Genomic DNA, 18,794 nt, shown 5'->3' with positions numbered 1-18,794 from the left:
CTTACAAGCTCGGACTAGAAGAGTTGAAGGAGCTGAAGAAGCAACTCGATATTCAATAGAAAATGGGTCTCATCCGGCCTAGTGCTTCTCCGTGGGGTTGTGGTGTTCTTTTTGTGAAGAAGAAGGATGGAACGGACCGACTTTGTGTTGATTACCGTCCAGTGAACAAGAAGACCATCAAGAACAAATATCCACTTCCCAACATCAATGAGCTGTTCGAACAACTCAAAGGTGCCCAAGTATTCTCCAAGCTTGATCTCCGTATGGGTTATCACCAGATTCGCATTCGTGAAGAAGATATTCCCAAGACAGCATTCAGAACAAGCTTTGGTTCTTATGAATACACTGTCATGTCTTTTGGCCTCGCCAACGCTCCTCCGACGTTCTCTCGCATGATGAACTTCATCTTCAACGCCTACACCAATGACTTTGTTTTGGTCTATCTCGACGACGTTCTGGTTTTCTCCAAGAACAAGGAAGATCATGCCAAGCACTTGTGTTTGGTACTCGATAAGCTCAGGGAACATCAGTTCTACGCCAAGTTCTCCAAGTGTGAATTTTGGCTTGATGAGGTTCTTTATCTTGGTCATATCATCTCTGCCAAGGGCATTGCCGTGAATCCTGAGAAGGTGTCTGCAATTGTGAATTGGGAACCTCCTCAGAACGTGAAGCAACTCCGTAGCTTCCTCGGTCTCGCAAGCTATTGCCGAAGATTCGTTGAAAAAATTTCTAAGATCGCGAAGCCTCTCTCTAATCTTCTTCAGAAGCACGTCAAGTACGTTTGGTCTCCGGAGTGTGACATTGCTTTCAACACTTTGAAAGAGAAATTGATCACTGCTCCAGTTCTGACTCCGCCTGATGAATCCAAGCCGTACGAGGTCTTTTGTGATGCCTCTCTCCAAGGTCTTGGCGCAGTATTGATGCAAGAGAAGAAAGTTGTTGCTTATACATCTCGCCAGTTGAAGCCTAATGAGAATAACTACCCCACTCATGATCTCGAGTTGGCGGCAATTGTGCATGCTCTTTTGACTTGGAGACATCTTCTATTGGGAAGAAAAGTGGACATTTTCACTGATCACAAGAGTCTCAAGTACATCTTCACTCAGCCTAATCTCAACCTCAGGCAAACTCGATGGGTCGAAATGATTCAAGAGTATAATCCGAGTATTGAGTATACTCCAGGCAAGGCCAATGTGATTGCTGACGCTTTGATCAGGAAAGCTTACTGCAACAGTCTGATTCTCAAGCCTTATCAACCCGAGCTTTGTGAAGCTTTCCGCAAACTTAATCTACAAGTTGTTCCTCAAGGTTTCCTCGCCAACCTTCAAGTCTCTCCTACCTTAGAAGACCAGATTCGCCAAGCCCAGCTTCTTGATGCTATGGTGAAAAAGGTGAAGATTGGGATTGCCAAGAGTCAACCCAAGTACAAGTGCTACCGCCTTGATGACAAGGACACTCTTTTCTTCGAGGATCGTGTTGTGGTACCCAAAGGTGACCTCCGTAAAGTGATCTTGAACGAGGCTCACAATTCTCTCCTCTCCATCCACCCTGGGAGCATGAAGATGTATCAGGACCTTAAGCAGGCTTATTGGTGGACTCGAATGAAGCGCGTGATCGCTCAATTCGTGAATGAATGTGATGTCTGCAGAAGAGTGAAGGCAGAACACCAAAGGCCAGCAGGTCTCCTCCAACCTCTTGCCATTCCAGAATGGAAGTTTGACCACATTGAAATGGACTTCGTGACTGGGTTTCCAAAGTCCAAGCGTGGCAATGATGCTATATTCGTTGTCATCGACAAACTCACCAAAGTGGCTCATTTTCTGCCTATCAAAGATTCGATCACTGCAGCTCAATTGGCGGAACTCTATACCTCTCGTATTGTCTCTCTGCACGGTATTCCTCAAGTGATCTCTTCAGACCGTGGCAGCATCTTTACCTCAAAGTTTTGGGATTCTTTTCAGAAGGCCATGGGCACCAACATCCGTTTCAGCACAGCTTTCCATCCTCAAACTAGCGGTCAAGTCGAGCGTGTCAACCAGATTCTTGAAGATATGCCCAGGGCTTGTGTGATCTCCTTCGGCATGAAGTGGGAGGATTGTCTTCCTTATGCTGAATTCTCCTACAACAACAGTTTTCAAGCAAGTTCGGGCAAGGCCCCTTTTGAAATTCTGTATGGCAGGAAGTGTCGTACCCCTCTCAACTGGTCTGAAACCGGTGAACGTCGGCTTTTGGGTAATGACTTAATCATAGAAGCAGAAGAAATGTGCAAAGTCATTCGTGATAACCTCAAAGCAGCCCAATCCCGCCAGAAAAGCTACTATGATAGTAAGCACCGTGATTTGGCTTTCGAGATCGTAGATCATGTTTACCTCCGTGTCTCTCCTATGAAAGGTACTCGTTGCTTCAGTATCAAAGGGAAGCTTGCCCCCATATACATGGGACCTTTCAAGATTGTCAGCAAGAGAGGCGACCTCGCCTATCAACTCGAGCTTCCTTCAAACTTTGCAAATGTTCATGACGTGTTCCATGTCTCTCAGCTTCGAAAGTGCTTTAAGACTCCTGACCGCACCGTCAACTTCGAGGACATTGAGCTCCAAGAAGATCTCTCTTATCGTGAGAACCCAGTTGCTATTCTTGAAGAGACTGAACGCAAGACTCGCAACAAGTCAATCAAATTTCTCAAAGTCAAGTGGTCACACCATTCCGACCGTGAAGCTACCTGGGAACGCGAGGATCACCTCCGTTCTGAGTACTCGGCGTTCTTTCAGCCCTAGATCTCGGGACGAGATCCTTTCGTAGTGGTGGAGTGTTGTAACACCCCGGATGTAACTTTCCCTATTTGTACTCCAACTCTTGCCGTTTCCGGCGTTAAGTTATCTTATTTTCTCGGGTTCGGGTCTTTGTCTCCGTGTGTTGTTGTCGTTGTCATGCATCTCATATCATGTCATCATGTGCATTGCACTTGCATACGTGTTCGTCTCATGCATTCGAGCATTTTCCCCGTTGTCCGTTTTGCATTCCGGCGCTTCGTTCTCCTCCGGTGGTCATTTCTAGCTTTCTTTCGTGTGTGGGGTTTAAACATTTCCGGATTGGACCGAGACTTGCCAAGCGGCCTTGGTTTACTACCGGTAGACCGCCTGTCAAGTTTCGTACCATTTGGACTTCGTTTGATACTCCAACGGTTAACCGAGGGACCGAAAAGGCCTCGTGTGTGTTGCAGCCCAACACCCCTCCAATTTGGCCCAAAATCCACCAAACTCTGCTCCATCATCTAGAGCGTTCGATCACGATCGCGTGGGCGAAAACCGCACCTCATTTGGACTCTCCTAGCTCCCTCTATGCCTATATATATACCTCCCCCTTCTAAAAATCCCGGATCCCCTCCATCCCTAACCTCAGATCCATTTCCACCCGCCGCCGCCGGACAAAGGCGCCACCGACGGACGTGTCCGCCCGCCGTGTCCGCCGCCACGTGTCGCCACCGGGTTCGCGGAGGCGCCGCGCCCACATCCCCGCGCTCCGGCCCGCCGGGCCCAGGCGGGGCCCTCCCGGCCCAGCGCGCCGCCGCCCACCACCGACAGCCGCCGCCGCCCCTCTCCTCCCGATCCGGTCGCCGCACTCCTCCCAGCCCCGCCGCGCCATCGCCGGAGAGCTCGTCGGCGCGAGCTCGCCGCCACCCGAGCTCGCCGGCCCGGCCACCGCACGCCGCCGCCGCGCCCTCCGGCCGCTCCGCCGCCTCCTCGCCTCGCCTCCGGCCAGATCCGGCCGCGGGAGAGCCGGATCCGGCGATCCCCTCCACTCCGGCCGCCGTCCGCGCCATCTCCGGCAAGCAGCGCCGCCGCCTCGGTTCGCGTGCCGGGTCAACCCTAGATCCGGAGGTCGAAATTTCTTCTAAGTCCCTGTTATTTTTCAGTCCAAGTGCACATGTTCGCGGCTCCATAACTTTGCATCCGTAGCTCCGATTCATGCATATAGCATATCAAAATGTTCATCTCAGAGAGTACATCATTTCATTCCATTGCATCTTTTTCATTTCAGTTCATCTTGATGCCCGAAATGCTGTTAGAATAGGGCTACTTGAGTTAATTGTCAGATCTGCTACTCCGTTTAGCACTTTTGTCTTTTTTGCCATGATTATTGTGTGCATGATATGCCCGTGAGTTCTACTTATGTTTTGTTAAGGGTTTTGTCATCTTTCTAGAGGTGCAACCCATGTATTTTTAGGATGTGTGTGGTGACTTGTGCAAGCTTGCAAAGTGGTGCACTTGCTAATTCTGTTTTCAGGGACTTAGTGATTTCACCAAGTCCTGGAGCTGTTTATCTCATGTTGCCATATGTTCATGTTGTTTCCTAGTGATCCGTGCCTCTTTTGAGGATGATCAGTAAGGGAGTTTTGTTAATATTGTAGTGCTCTATCCATCCATGTCTTTGTTTGCAATTATGGAGCAACCTAGCTTGAGTCAATCGAGCTCTACTTTTGCTACTTTGTGAATCTGGGCAGATTGTCAACTTGTTTGCAATTTTGCCGGTGATGTTGTAGTTGATCCGTGCATGCTATGCTATTGTTCTTGCCATTTCTAGCTTGAATTTTGTGCCTTCTTGATGGGTGTATGCTTGTATTGCCATGACTTGCTATGTAGTGAGTGCATCGAGCTCGTAAACGTGCCTACTTGAGTTATATTTCAGCATGTGTCAGTTTTTCACAAAGTCTGAAACTGATTATGTTTTTGCTATGTTCACATGCTTGCAATTGTATTTTCTGACCCCTTTTGGCTCAAGGTCACTAAGGGACTTTTGTTAAGCTCTTTGAGTAGCTCCATGCCATGCTTTACTTTGCCATGTTCAGGTCCTGTAGCATGTAGTTTTGTTGCTCCGAAGAGGGCTACCTGATCTGAAATTCCAGGCGAGTGTTAATTTCACTAAGTCTGAGATCTGTTCGTCATATGCATTTTTGCCATGCTTGTTTGAATCTGTTAATGGATGATTTGGCCATAGCTCAGTGCTAGACTTTTGTTAAGCATCTTGTGTGCATCCCTGCCATGTATTTTGTTGTCATATTTGGCGGCTGTAGCATGTTCATTGTGTTGCATTTAGATGCCTACTTGCTGTAAATCGCAGACCGGTGTCATTTTTGAATCGCTTGCCATTTCCAAACCGTAACTCCGATTCCCGCGTTCTTTATATCGTTTTCAAGCGATTTCACCTCATCTTTCTAGTGGCACACTTGGATTTCCATGTTGAGGCCAGGTTCATGCATTTCCTGTCATATCTTGCATTTTGCATCCCGCATCGCATTCCGCATAGCATATCATCATTTCATCATATTGCTTGGTCTTGCACGTGGTTTATTGTATCCTTATTGCTTGTTTGTCTTGTTTGGGTAGAGCCGAGAGACGAGTTCGCTAACGAGGAGCCCGTTGAGTTTGCTTTCGAGGATCCAGTCAACTCTGACAACTGTGCAGGCAAGATGATCATACCCTCGAAATCACTACTATCTTTGCTATGCTAGTTTGCTCACTCTTTTGCTATGCCATTGCTACGATGCCTACCACTTGCTTTCAAGCCTCCCAAATTGCCATGTCAAACCTCTAACCCACCATGGTCCTAGCAAACCGTTGATTGGCTATGTTACCGCTTTGCTCAGCCCCTCTTATAGCGTTACTAGTTGCGGGTGGAGATCGGAGGCCGTTCCTTATTGGAATATTTATTTTCTTGTTGGGATATCATCATATTATCTTGTTATCTTAATGCATCTATACACTTGGTAAAGGATGGAAGGCTCGGCCTCTCGCCTAGTGTTTTGTTCCACTCTTGCCGCCCTAGTTTCCGTCATATCGGTGTTATGTTCCCGGATTTTGCGTTCCTTACGGGGTTGGGTTATAATGGGAACCCCTTGATAGTTCACCTTGATTAAAGCTTTTCCAGCAATGCCCAACCTTGGTTTTACCATTTTCCACCTAGCCTCTTTTTCCCTTGGGTTACCGGAGCCCAAGGGTCATCTTATTTTTAACCCCCCCCCCCCCGGGCCAGTGCTCCCTCTGAGTGTTGGTCCGAACTGAGCTGCTTGCGGGGCCACCTCGGGGAAACTTGAGGGTTGGTTTTACTCGTAGCTAGTCTCATCTGAGTGTGCCCTGAGAACGAGATATGTGCAGCTCCTATCGGGATTTGTCGGCACATTCGGGCGGTGTTGCTGGTCTTGTTTTAACCTGTCGAAGTGTCTTGAATTACCGAGATACCGAGTCTGATCAGAACGTCTTGGGAGGAGGTCTATTCCTTCGTTGACCGTGAGAGCTTGTCATGGGCTAAGTTGGGACTCCCCTGCAGGGATTGAACTTTCGAAAGCCGTGCCCGCGGTTATGGGCACATGGGAATTTGTTAATGTCCGGTTGTAGATAACTTGAACCTTAACTTAACTAAAATGAATCAACTGAGTGTGTTACCGTGATGGCCTCTTCTCGGCGGAGTCCGGAAAGTGGACACGGTGTTGGAGTAATGTTTGCGCAGGTTGCTCTCTAGTTTCTCGCTCGCGCTTTGCCTCCTCTTCTCGCTCTCTTTGGCGAATAAGTTAGCCACCATATTTGCTAGTCGCTTGCTGCAGCTCCACTCATATTTTACCTTGCCATTCCTATAAGCTTAAATAGTTTTTGATCGCGAGGGTGCGAGATTGCTGAGTCCCTATGGCTCACAGATTACTATTACACCAGATGCAGGGCCTTATGATTCCGCTCCAGGAGACGCGTATGAGATCAAGTGGGAGTTCGACGAAGACTCTCAATGTTACTATGTTTCCTTTCCCGACGATCAGTAGTGGTGCCCAGTTGGGGGTGATTGGGACCGTGTCGCATGTTGGGTTCTCTTTTATTTTGGCGCCGTAGTCGGGCCATGAGTGTTTGGATGATGTAATGTTATTTATGTACTTGATTGACGTGGCGAGTGTAAGCCAACTATGTTATCTCCCCTTTGTTATTATTTATATTACATGGGATGTTGTGAAGATTGCCTAACTTGCGACATATGCCTTCAATGCGATTATGCCTCTAAGTCGTGCCTCGACACGTGGGAGCTATAGTCGCATCGAGGGTGTTACACTAGCCACGGACGTTTTTATGTCCACGGCCTTCCCAGGCTGGTCCAACCCTGCCTTGCGGTAGTACCGCAAGGGTGTGCGGTAGTACCGTAAGGCCTTGCGGTAGTACCGCTTGGCAGGCGCGGTAGTACTGCTTATCGCGGGCTGGTTAAGTGGATAACGGTTGGATTTCTCTCTCCACTATATAAGGGGTGTCTTCTTCTCCGTGTTGACTACCTCTTCCAACCCTAAGCTCCATTGTTGCTCCAAACTCCATTTTCGCCCGATCTCTCTCCCTAGCCAATCAAACTTGTTGATTTTCTAGGGATTGGTTGAGAAGGCCTCGATCTACACTTCCACCAAGAGAAATTCGATTCCCCCCACTAATCCCTTGCGGATCTTGTTACTCCTGGGTGTTTGAGCACCCTAGACGGTTGAGGTCACCCCGGAGCCATATTCCATTGTGGTGAAGCTTTGTGGTGTTGTTGGGAGCCTCCAATTAAGTTGGGGAGATTGCCCCAACCTTGTTTGTAAAGGTCCGGTCGCCGCCTCCAAGGGCACCAATAGTGGAATCACGGCTTCTCGCATTGTGTGAGGGCGTGAGGAGAATACGATGGCCCTAGTGCCTTCTTGGGGAGCATTGTGCCTCCACACCACTCCAACGGAGACGTACTTCCCCTCAAAAGGAAGGAACTTCGGTAACACATCCTCGTCTCCACCGGCTCCACTCTTGGTTATCTCGTACTGTTACTTGTGCAAGCTTATTTGTGTTGTCTCCCTTCCTTGCTTGTGTGCTTGTTGTTGTTGCATCATATAGGTTGCTCACTTAGTTGCATGTCTAGACAACCTACTTTGATGCAAAGTTTAATTTGCTAAAGAAAAGTTAAAAATTGTTAGTTGCCTATTCCCCCCCCCCTCTAGTCAACCATATCGATCCTTTCAGCCGCCTCCTCCTCTCTCCCACTAAGGCCCAATAAGGCCCATACACTCCCCGGGGGGTTCCGGCAACCTCCCGGTACTCCGGTAAATGCCCGAACTCACTCGGAACCATTCCGATGTCCAAACATAGTCATCCAATATATCGATCTTTATGTCTCGACCATTTCGAGACTCCTCGTCATGTCCGTGATCATATCCGGGACTCCGAACTACATTCGGTACATCAAAACACATAAACTCATAATACCGATCGTCACCGAACGTTAAGCGTGCGGACCCTACGGGTTCGAGAACTATGTAGACATGACCGAGACTCATCTCCGGTCGATAGCCAATAGCGGAACCTGGATGCTCATATTGGTTCCTACATATTCTATGAAGATCTTTATCGGTCAAACCGCATAACAACATACGTTGTTCCCTTTGTCATCGGTATGTTACTTGCTCGAGATTCGATTGTCGGTATCATCATACCTAGTTCAATATCGTTACTGCCAAGTCTTTTACTCGTTCCGTAATGCTACATCCTGTAACTAAATCATTAGTTACATTGCTTGCAAGGCTTATAGTGATGTACATTATCGAGAGGGCCCAGAGATACCTCTCCGATACTCGGAGTGACAAATCCTAATCTCAATCAATGCCAACTCAACAAACACCATCGGAGACACCTGTAGAGAATCTTTATAGTCACCCAGTTACGTTGTGACGTTTTATAGCACACTAAGTGTTCCTCCGGTATTCGGAAGTTGCATGATCTCGTAGTCAGAGGAACATGTATAAGTTATGGAGAAAGCAATAGCAGTAAACTAAACGATCATCGTGTTAAGCTAACGGATGGGTCAAGTCAATCATATCATTCTCTAATGATGTGGTCCCGTTTATCAAATGACAACTCTTTGTCTATGGATAGGAAACTTAACCATCTTTGATCAATGAGCTAGTCAAGTAGAGGCATACTAGTGACACTCTGTTTGTCTATGTATTCACACATGTACTAAGTTTCCGGTTAATACAATTCTAGCATGAATAATAAACATTTATCATGATATAAGGAAATATAAATAACAACTTTATTATTGCCTCTAGGGCATATTTCCTTCTATATGACCAAACTAGAGCACACTTGTAGTTCAAATTTGAATTACTCGATGTAAATCACTAGAAAATTCAATAGATCAAGGAAATATAGACAAAAAAACTCCCAAATTCATTAAAATTGGGCAGTTAGAATTCCGTGTAGTCTACTTTAGGTGAAAACTAAAAGGGCAAAATTTATAATCTTATTTCTCGCACTTGCTTAACAAATAAAGTCATCTTGGGCACTCGAAAAAGGAAAAATAAATTATTGTTGTGGTATTGACAGTTTATCATTCCCCCCCACAAGCTAGTGCACCTAAAAGGCTCCCATGCAAAAGGATTTCAACTTTTTGAGGCTTTTTCATTTTCTATAATTTCTTCAGATTATTGTCAAAATTACATGGATGACTAATAATATAAAGTGGTTTGGAATTTGACATTTCTTTGTGGCTACTGCCAACATTCCTAATGTGCAAGCTAAAAATTATTTTCAGAATTTATAGGACCAAAACTAGAGCACACTTGTAGTTCAAATTTGAATTACTCGTTGTAAATCACTAGAAATTCAATAAATTAATGAAATATAGACAAAAATACTCTCAGGTGGAATTCCATGTGGTCTACTTTAGGTGAAAATTGAAAGGGCGGAATTTATAATCTTATTTCTCGCACTTGCTTCACAAATAAAGTCATCTTGGGCACTAGAAAAGGAAAAATAAATTATTACTGTGGTATTAATAATTTATCATTTTTTTCCACAAGCTAGTGCACATAAAAGGCTCCCATGCAACAGGATTTCAATTTTCTGAGGCTTTTTCATTTTCTATCATTTCTTTCAGATTGTTATCACCATTGCATGGATGACTAATCATATAAAGTGGTTTGGAATTTGACCTTTCTTTGTGGCTACTGCCAACATTCCTAATGTGCAAGCTAAAAATTATTTTCCAGAATTTATAGGACCAAAACTAGAGCACACTTGTAGTTCAAATTTGAATTACTTGATGTAAATTGCTAGGAATTCAATAAATCAATGATATATACAAAAAACTGAAATTCATGAAAATTTGGCAGCTGGAATCCCATGTGATCTGCTTTAGGTGAAAACTGAAATGGCACAATTTATAATCTTATTTCTGGCTCTTGTTGACAAAAAAGTCATCTTGGGCACTAGAAAAGGAAATTTTACTTTTTATTTGTGGTATTGCTAGTTTATCAATTTTTTCCCACAAAGTAGTGCACATAAAAGGCTCCCATGCAATTTTGAAGCTCTTTTCAATTTCTATAGTTTCTTTTAGTTTGTTGTCAAAATTGCATGGATGACTAATCATATAAAGTGTTTTGGAATTTGACCTTTCTTTTGTGGATATTGCCTACATTCCTAATTTTCAAGCTAAAAATTGCATGGATGACTAATTTTACATGTGCTTCCACAAGAAGTGCATATTTGCTTTGCGTGAAATCATAGTTGTTCTGCTGGAAAAAAAATATGCTTTCATGAGAAGCACATATTTGCTTATCGTAGAAGCACGGATCTGTTCTGAGTTTTTCAGAAAAAATAGTGTGCTTCCATAGGAAGCACATATTTGCTTCTCTGAGCTTCTCGGGGAAAAAAGTGTTCCCACAAAAAGCACAAATTTGCTTTGCGTGGGAGCATAGATTTGCTTCCGCGAGAACTTATCCAAAAAGGGGAAAACACAGCCTGTGCTTCTAAAAAAATGGAAAATCGCAATTGTACTTTCGGCTCTAGTTTTTTCTTTCGTTTTTTGCATTCGTTCTTTTTTGCGCAAACCAATTGTTTTTTGTTTTATGTATTTGTTTTATATTTTTGTTTTTTTGTTAAAAAAGTACGTTGAAATCTATTAACATGAGATCTAGTTTTGAAGACCTCGACACGAGAAATCAAACGCTAAAAACGGTTCGGCATTTGGATGTGCGATTCAAAAGATGAAATATTTTGGAAAAACAAATTGTGAAAGAAAAACTCTTAGGTTACGACAAATGACATCTATGCAATGCGCCATATATCGATCTAGAGAAGGGGAAGTGACATTCGCAAGGTTTTCTAGGCTAACACACGTTTACTTTTTATTGCTCAATAATGTTTAGAGAAATACAATTGATAGAAAGTTGCAAAAGCCATAAATGACGTCTTTCAGATAAACTAAGCGCATGTTTAGTGATGCTATGTGCCTCCAAATTCGATGCTCTTCCTTCAAAAAGGAAAGAGCATTCTTGGAATTCCTATGCCATAATCTTTATCTCCCGGATGATATGACCATGTTTTTTGCCCGTCCCATCCTTTATGTTTGACACGACACCTTTACAGTTTGATGCAACAATGGTGCTTGTTTGTAACAGGTCAGATGGCAGGGCCATGGCCTCTCGGCAGGCTAAAGCTTCAACCGTAGTGACACATTTGCAAGTGGATCTGCAAGGTCGACAGGGTGGGCTGTGGGATTTTAGACCGGCCATATACGACAGGAAATTACAGATGGGACTAAGAAAGAAAAGCCCAACAAAACTCGTCCCGACCCGTCTAGCCCAACAAACAATGCACCTGATTCTCAAGATTGTCTCAAAAAAAAAACCTGTTCTCAAGGGGGGAAAACGCACCTAGGGGACACTGGGACAGACGCGCCGAGCCCCTGCGCGTCCCCGACCTCGGCGGCTCGGCTCCCGATCTCGCTGGCTGTCTCGCCGGACGCCGTCAGCCGTCGCTGTCTGCCTCGTCATCGCTAGACGCCCAGGAGCCGCCCCTGCCCGCCCGGCCCGCCCAGCGCTCGGCGCTACTGCGCTTCCCTAGCGCCCCTGCAAGCCGGCGCCGGCCGCCCAGTCCGCCCTCCACCGATTCCGGCACTCGGCCGGCAGTAAGCCTTGAGCTCGATTTGAGGACTGAAGGTAAGTTGTCCACTGTGGCACTGCCCATTCCCCAATTTCTGATTTAGGGTTTGCTCTTTGCTGTCTATTGCATCAATCAGGTGGAAGAGTCAAGTCTATTGTTGCGTTAACTGAACAACAGGACTTGCTATCCAGTACATGCACACACAGTCCTGTGAATACATACACATAATTTTGCTACCCAGTACATGAACACCTGATTATTGACAAATTAATGACTTGTCTGATTGTTTGCCACTCTAACATGTTACTCTAACAATGCCACTCTTTACAAATTAACAATGCCACACAGTCTTTCTTGAACTTCTCAAGGTATGTATTATGTAGGCTTCTCTTAGGCAATTGAGAATTTTAGTACTCCCTCCGTCCGGAATTACTTGTCCACAAATGGATAAAAGTAAATGTATCCAGAACTAAAATATGTCTAGATACATCCATTTCTATGACAAGTATTTCCGGACGGAGGGAGTATGTCTGTAAGACCATATTGATCTATTTCTATCTGCTATTGGTAAATTAATTAGAACGTTGGCATGTCATATTCGTTGTCAAAAGAAAAGGTTGGACCACCCTGCTCGTTAGGGCCCCTTTATTGTTTATGTGACAATGTACGAGACTTGACTTATGTGATTAATTTAGTAGGATAGCAAAATTTGATTATTGGCTAGCACACAGGTTTGATTTTGACCTGCAAAAACTGAGATGCAGAGTAAATCACATTCATTGAGATTTACTGACCCGATACAAGAAATGGGTGGAAAGATAATACAAAGAATGAGAATTAGGAGAAGACAATACAATAATGGTCCTTCTGAATCGTCCTTGTTGAGAGAGACTTGAGACAATTTGATGGACCAAATGCATATGTGAATGGTATCGTTGATGTTGGACCTTGCTGGACTTTCTTCTTTCGATTTGTGAATTGTTGATCAGTGCATGCCTATATTATCTTGTAGTATATGGTAATGTATTGCTAGTTCTTTAGCAAAGGTCATGTCATATGTTTCTTGCACCGAGCCTTGACCAGCTTGCGTGCTTCACGAGCTTGGCCGGAGGCTTGGGCCTGGCTTGTTGTATCTTCGAGCCCTGAGCTTTCTGTCCAGCCCTAGTTGTGTTGTAATATTTGGAAATTTCAAACATTTTTAGTTAACTCTAATGTTGTGAGACTTGATTAAGCTATTCATATTGCTCTTCTGGTCAATTTCTTATTACTGTGTTATGTCGGTTTTTTTGTAGGTGGCCCACTGGATTATTTGTTTCTAGCTCAGCCACTGCCTCAGAATAGTTTAGGACCTGAGAAGTCCTTTACTCCATTAGGCAAAACAATGGAGGACTGTGCAGCCACCCCTGTTCGCCGCCCTGCCGACCCCTCTTCCCCATCCCCAACCCCATCTCCCTTATCTCTGCGCCAGTGGCGCCCAGCGGCGCAGCGCAACCTGCGCAACCAGTGGTCGCGCCTGCTTGCCGCCAAGACCCGGTGGCTGGACGCCGCCGCCAGCGGCCGCTCCCATGCCGCCACGCTCGTCAACGCCTACCTCTCCCGCAGGTTGCCCCCTCTCTGGCTCTGTGTTTCGGCGACGCTTGAGTTTTTGAGATTTTATTAACTAGTTACTGACTGCGCCTTGTGCTTGTCATTTTGTCAGTTACATGCCAGGGATGGATTTGGGGGTGCTCAAGGACATGCCCAGGATCCGCGACAGGGCGAGCGCCAAATTGACCCACAAGGAGGTAGCTACGCTGTCGCCAGGAACTCAGCCAATCCTCCTCAGCAGCATGGTTTAATTTTCTTGTTCATCCCCTCATTTTCATGTCCCTTGCTTGGTTCAGGTGCAATGCCGCGAGATGCTTCTATCAGCCTACAAGGAGATGGTAATGCTTCATACAAAGCCCATGCTTGTTCATGTCATTTTAGCCGGGACCCTGTAAGCCATTAATGGTTGTTTGACTTTTGGTGCTCTTCCTATTTCCTGGTAATAGGTCTGTGCCATGTCCGACTTGGTTAAAGCTTCTCATGCCATGCGGTGTTTCTCCAAAGTATCTTCTGGTAGCCCACTAGTCCGATTTACTGATCGGCAGGATGATTTGAATGATTTAGGGGATGGTGGAGGAGCTCCAGTATACAGATGGATCTCCATGTTAGAATTTGGTGGGTTACTCGCATTTTTTTATGCAAAACTGGATTAAGTTCCGTAATCTTTATTTCCCCTTCCCACGTGACATTACTTGCTTTTAAGAGATTCAGAAATTTTTATTCTGAAAGACGTACTAGGATTCGGATAGACAGATGAACTTTCTTTTCATTTGTGTTTGGCATGACAGAAATGCATTCTTGGAATCAATTTTGTGTAGTTTGGGAAATAGCTCCAACTTAGTCAGAAAATCAAGTGAATTTTATATAGTTAGTAAATAATTTGCAAGTTATTCAGTGTAGCACTGCCACATTAGATCAAGTTGACTGAATAAATATCTGGTTTCTTATATCCAAAGTGATTTGTCCGTAATTTCTTTCTAAAATAGCTACTCAAGATCAGATCTTTCTGATCCAGCAAGATACGGCTAATATATTGATTTGTTGTTATTCGTGACTTGATCTCAGAAAACCTCGCCAAAGAGCTTGTTGAGATGTTTGTTTCAGAGCTACGATTGAAGGTATGCCATCACACAATTCTGCTATGTTTTAGCTTGTGCACTTAGAAATCGCATTTTTTTACATCCCTGTTTCTCCTGAACTTTTGGAAAAATCCTGACAGTGGAAATCATTTTTAATGTAGAGACTGATTGTCTTGGACCTCCTGTCAATTAACTTAAAAGAAGGTGCAGATCCTTCATTAGAATGGTCAGATGAGTTATATGACGGGGAATTCAACGAATTTCAGAGGATTGGCCTGGGGTCTGGAGACAGCTTCCCACTACCTGAGAATTGGAAGGCTGATGTCTTACAGGCACGGCGACCTGGACATACCCCATCCCATGAGGTTTTACAGGTGTTGATCCAATTTTTGCAATAGCTTTGCATTTATTCCCTTAGAAATCAACTGTCTCTGTCCTGATGTTTAGATCTTTAATTGTTTGTTTGGTAGACATAGCATTGTGTTGGCTCATTGTAAATAAAGGATGAGAGCACCATCTTTGGATTAGATCAAATATGTTGTGCTCATTGCAGCATGCTTTCTAACAAGGGTTGTGTCTTTTCAATTATTATTTTACAGGTTTATTTAACCTCTTGGCTTGCTAATGTGAACATCAAGACGAGTAGGTAATTGCTCCATCTGCTTTAGCTTTGGATTTTACAAACTAGTATAAGGATACCTGAATTTCGAAATTAAGCTGTATCATATACTCCCTCCGTTCCAAATTACTCGTCGTGGTTTTAGTTCAAATTGAACTAAAACCACGACGAGTAATTTGGAACGGAGGGAGTACTAGTTTTGTTGATAGTGTGATAGTATTGATCTCTTGATTTTATTTTCAGAATTGACGAAATATTTGAGCTTGTTGAGGAAGAGATGCAGATCAAATTGCGTTGAAGATTTCGATTCATAGAATTTAAGTGGGAACCATTCGGGAATGTTCAGGGGTTCTTTTTCATTAACGGAAGTGATTTAGGCTATTTAGCCAGTGTGGTCTGCCCTAAGAAAGAGGGCTCATATATAATACTTATCAAATGCATTACTGTTAGCTTGAATACAGTTTGTGTAACAAGGCTGAGCCACGAGCCCACCGGCTCCTGAAAATCCAGAATGTCTTGCCTTGCCCCTGTGGTTGGCGTTCCATGGAGTACGTAGTAGCTGAAAACAGCCTGACACTGGACTCTGCTTCTAGTGCTGATTTCAGGATCTGCTGGGAAGACGTGGGAGAGAAATCAAGCACAGTGTGGGCGAGTATCCGAGTTTCTCCATGTTCTCGTGGAAGTTATATATGACAGGGAATCTCCCAGGCCTTGTTTTGGGTGGTGCCGCCTCGCCCGTTTCCAGCAGCACTCTTCTTCTCCGGCCACAAATTCGAAGCTAAAGAAAATGCCATTGCCATGGAGGAGCAATTCACTGGTGCTCGCCCAAGGTTCGATGCTAGTAGTAGACAGGAGGAGCCCAGCTTATTATTGGCAGTAGCATATATCATGATTGGCTGCAAGGAAGAGAGCAGAGGAGTCAGGAGGAGGACCCCAGAGCTCTGTTGAACGTGCCCATGCATGCTGCCCCGGACAAACGAAACGATCCAGGAGCTTTGTCTGCCGCATGCCCTTGCCCTTGCCCTTGCCCTGTTCCATTCCACTCCATTTAAAGAGGGAGATGGAAAAAGAAACTGAACGTCCACATGAGATATCACGTCCCTGTTCCCGGGCGGGACACTGGTCAACCATGTGGCTCCTGCAGTGCCTCTCTGAATTAAAACCACAGGACCTTTTGGCTCCTGCTTGCGACAGGCTGCTGGTTTCCTCCGTTTCTTTTCTCCTGGGATCACATGACCGCCCACGTCAGGCGAATGGACAGACGGCCGTGGCACGGCATCCAGTCCGGCCCGGCAGGGGGGGACACATTATTCTGTTCCGTGGCCGTGGGGAGAATGATGCCACTCCGGACGCGGCGGCCAGCAGCGGCGTGCGATCCGTGTCACGAGCTGGTCAATCCAATCCAATCCAGCCGCGTGAGTAGGAGTACTAATCAATCAATGCCCCGTGAGAAAGAAAGAGAATGTCGTTCCTTGTCGTCTCCACTTGGGGATCTGTCGGGCTCCTCTCCTGGCCCTTTCCGATGTTCTTTTCGAGGGCGACCAAGTTGTCATACTACTCCTGCTTATAAATATACTACTAGTCCACTCGATATCGCATCAGGTCCAGCCACGAGTCCACCTGCCTCTGCCTCTGCCTCTGCCTCTGCCTGGCAGTGTCGTTGTCCAGGTGCCATGTCTGTCCTGGTCCTGGTCCTGCTCCTGCTCGTCGTCATCATCGGAAAGTGCGGCGCGCACGCACGCACGCACGGACGCGTACGGGGGACGAGAATCCGGCCCTTGTTTATGGGGGGGAAAGAGGAAAGTCGCGCTTGCAGTTGCGTTGCAGGGTGTCCATGTCAGCTTGAAAAGAGCCGGCCAACTCGAGTCAACCTCAGGCTTAGCCAGCCGGACGTGTGTTCGGTTTTAATTCTAGGCTGGAGGAGAAAGAGAGGCCAGAAAGCAGGTTCCCATCCATCCAACAAAAGGCTGGGATTACTTGATCCTCTCTCTCACTCTCACGTTCGAGCTCAGTGAGTGAGCGAGTGACGCAAAGTACAAAAGGGGCGCGCTCACGATGTGACCAGATCAAATGACCCTCCCCACTTTTGCTTGCATTTATTTATATAACGCACGCACGCACGCACGCACGCACACAGAAAGGATTTCCCCATGGATGGAAAGTTTGTTCGGTCGCTTTACCTTATCCGTCCAAGAAGCTTGGAGCAAGCAAGCTTGTGATTGGCCATGCAGCTGGCTGATTCGGCCCCTGCATGCATGTGACGTTGCCACCACCGCCACGTCTGCCGGCCTGTCTGACCCGACCCGACCCGACCCTCCTAACGCTGCTGACTCGCAGGCGGGCAGCCGACACCGGTGGGCGCTGCCGGCCGGATAGGGCAACGAACAGGTCACGGTCTGTGCGTCGACCGATGCCGCCGTCCATCCAATGCGTGCAGTGCACCTGCGAGGCTGTGCCCCTGTGCTTGCGACTGCAACGGCCGCTTGTCCTGTGCTGCCCCTGCACCTTTTGTGGCCTTGCTCGGGTCGCAATTAAGCGAGCAGGGCCTGCCATGCCCTGCCCGCATCACCATCACCCCCACCGTGTCCTGTAGCAACTGACTCACTGGTCAGTCACTGCTGACCGATCGACTGATTCTGATGCCGCGAGCTGCCGCTTTGGCATACGTGGATGGACTGGCCAGCAGTGGCAGGGGGCATGCAGGGGATGTTCCAAAGGCCCCAGCAGCGGGTGTACTACTGCTGCTCCACTAGGATGGCATAGTCCCCGGCGCCCAATGGCATGTCATGTGACGGTACGTGCGCGCGTGCGTGTGCGTGCGTGTGATGTTTGATGACGAGATGGAAAGGGCGGTGTACTTTATAGTGAGGTGTGCCCACCGGGAACAGCATGTAGGAGTACGTGTGGCAGGAGGAATGGAATGGAATGGATGATGAGCGTGTCATCATAATAACTCCTCCTGTTGTTGGCGGCTTCTTTAACAGACGGTCTACGTACACGGACGGCCTCACGTCCTTCTGTTAAGCCATCGGCACTTTCAAATTTGGATGAGGGCGGGGACTAGCTGGGCTGCAATGAGGTGAGCGATGGCCATGCATGGTGTCGCCTCGTATGTCCCCAGATGAAACTTATCAAAGCCATTTTTTTTTGTTCCAGCTAACACAATAGGAGTGTTGATCATTTGTTTTCTAGGTGTCTTATATATAATACCTAGGGTGCTTTCAGTGACGTAGCCAGGATTGGGCCAAGTTCTAGGCCAAACACTAGCTACTACGCTAAACAGTGTTAAAACAGGAGGAGTTAATCCTGTTAGAAGTTTATCAGTTGGTGCATACTTGCCTTAATTAGGTGTTGTAACATTCTCTTCTTATTCTATCACTATGTCTTTTATGTCAGGTGTTGGAGCATGGTGTTGCTTTTAACTAAGTTTTCACTATGTGGAATGATCAATATCCAGTTATCTATATTCTTGTCCTAGTTGGGGGGGGGGGGGGGGGGGGGTCCGTCGTCCCTTCTAACATAAAACTTGATAAAACTCTATCACGCCTAGATTTTGTATCCACGTGTAAAGATAATGTA

General features: G+C 46.1%; 1 protein-coding gene across 1 annotated transcript; it reads left to right on the top strand.

Annotated features, from left to right (window-relative positions):
- Positions 1-11,674: 11,674 nt before the first annotated feature.
- On the top strand, positions 11,675-15,671 carry LOC125552502 (uncharacterized). The gene is made up of 9 exons (XM_048716083.2): positions 11,675-11,986; positions 13,223-13,532; positions 13,630-13,714; positions 13,814-13,855; positions 13,964-14,132; positions 14,583-14,635; positions 14,758-14,970; positions 15,196-15,242; positions 15,459-15,671. The coding sequence occupies exons 2-9, from the start codon at positions 13,312-13,314 to the stop codon at positions 15,511-15,513; spliced, it is 885 nt and encodes a 294-aa protein (XP_048572040.1). The 5' UTR covers positions 11,675-11,986; positions 13,223-13,311; the 3' UTR covers positions 15,514-15,671.
- Positions 15,672-18,794: the final 3,123 nt, after the last annotated feature.

The sequence above is a fragment of the Triticum urartu genome, chromosome 4A (genome assembly GCF_056163025.1).
Source record: "Triticum urartu cultivar PI428250 chromosome 4A, HENAU_Tu73, whole genome shotgun sequence".
Classification (NCBI taxonomy): Eukaryota; Viridiplantae; Streptophyta; class Magnoliopsida; order Poales; family Poaceae; genus Triticum; species Triticum urartu.
This window is presented reverse-complemented; position numbering and strand designations above follow the sequence as displayed.

Excerpts from the sequence above, each read along its gene's own strand:
- LOC125552502 (XM_048716083.2), top strand. The coding sequence starts at position 13,312 with ATGGAGGACTGTGCAGCCACCCCTGTTCGCCGCCCTGCCGACCCCTCT. Across the intron at positions 14,133-14,582 it reads GATCTCCATGTTAGAATTTG|AAAACCTCGCCAAAGAGCTT; the intron begins GTGGGTTACTCG and ends ACTTGATCTCAG. Across the intron at positions 14,636-14,757 it reads TTTCAGAGCTACGATTGAAG|AGACTGATTGTCTTGGACCT; the intron begins GTATGCCATCAC and ends TTTTTAATGTAG.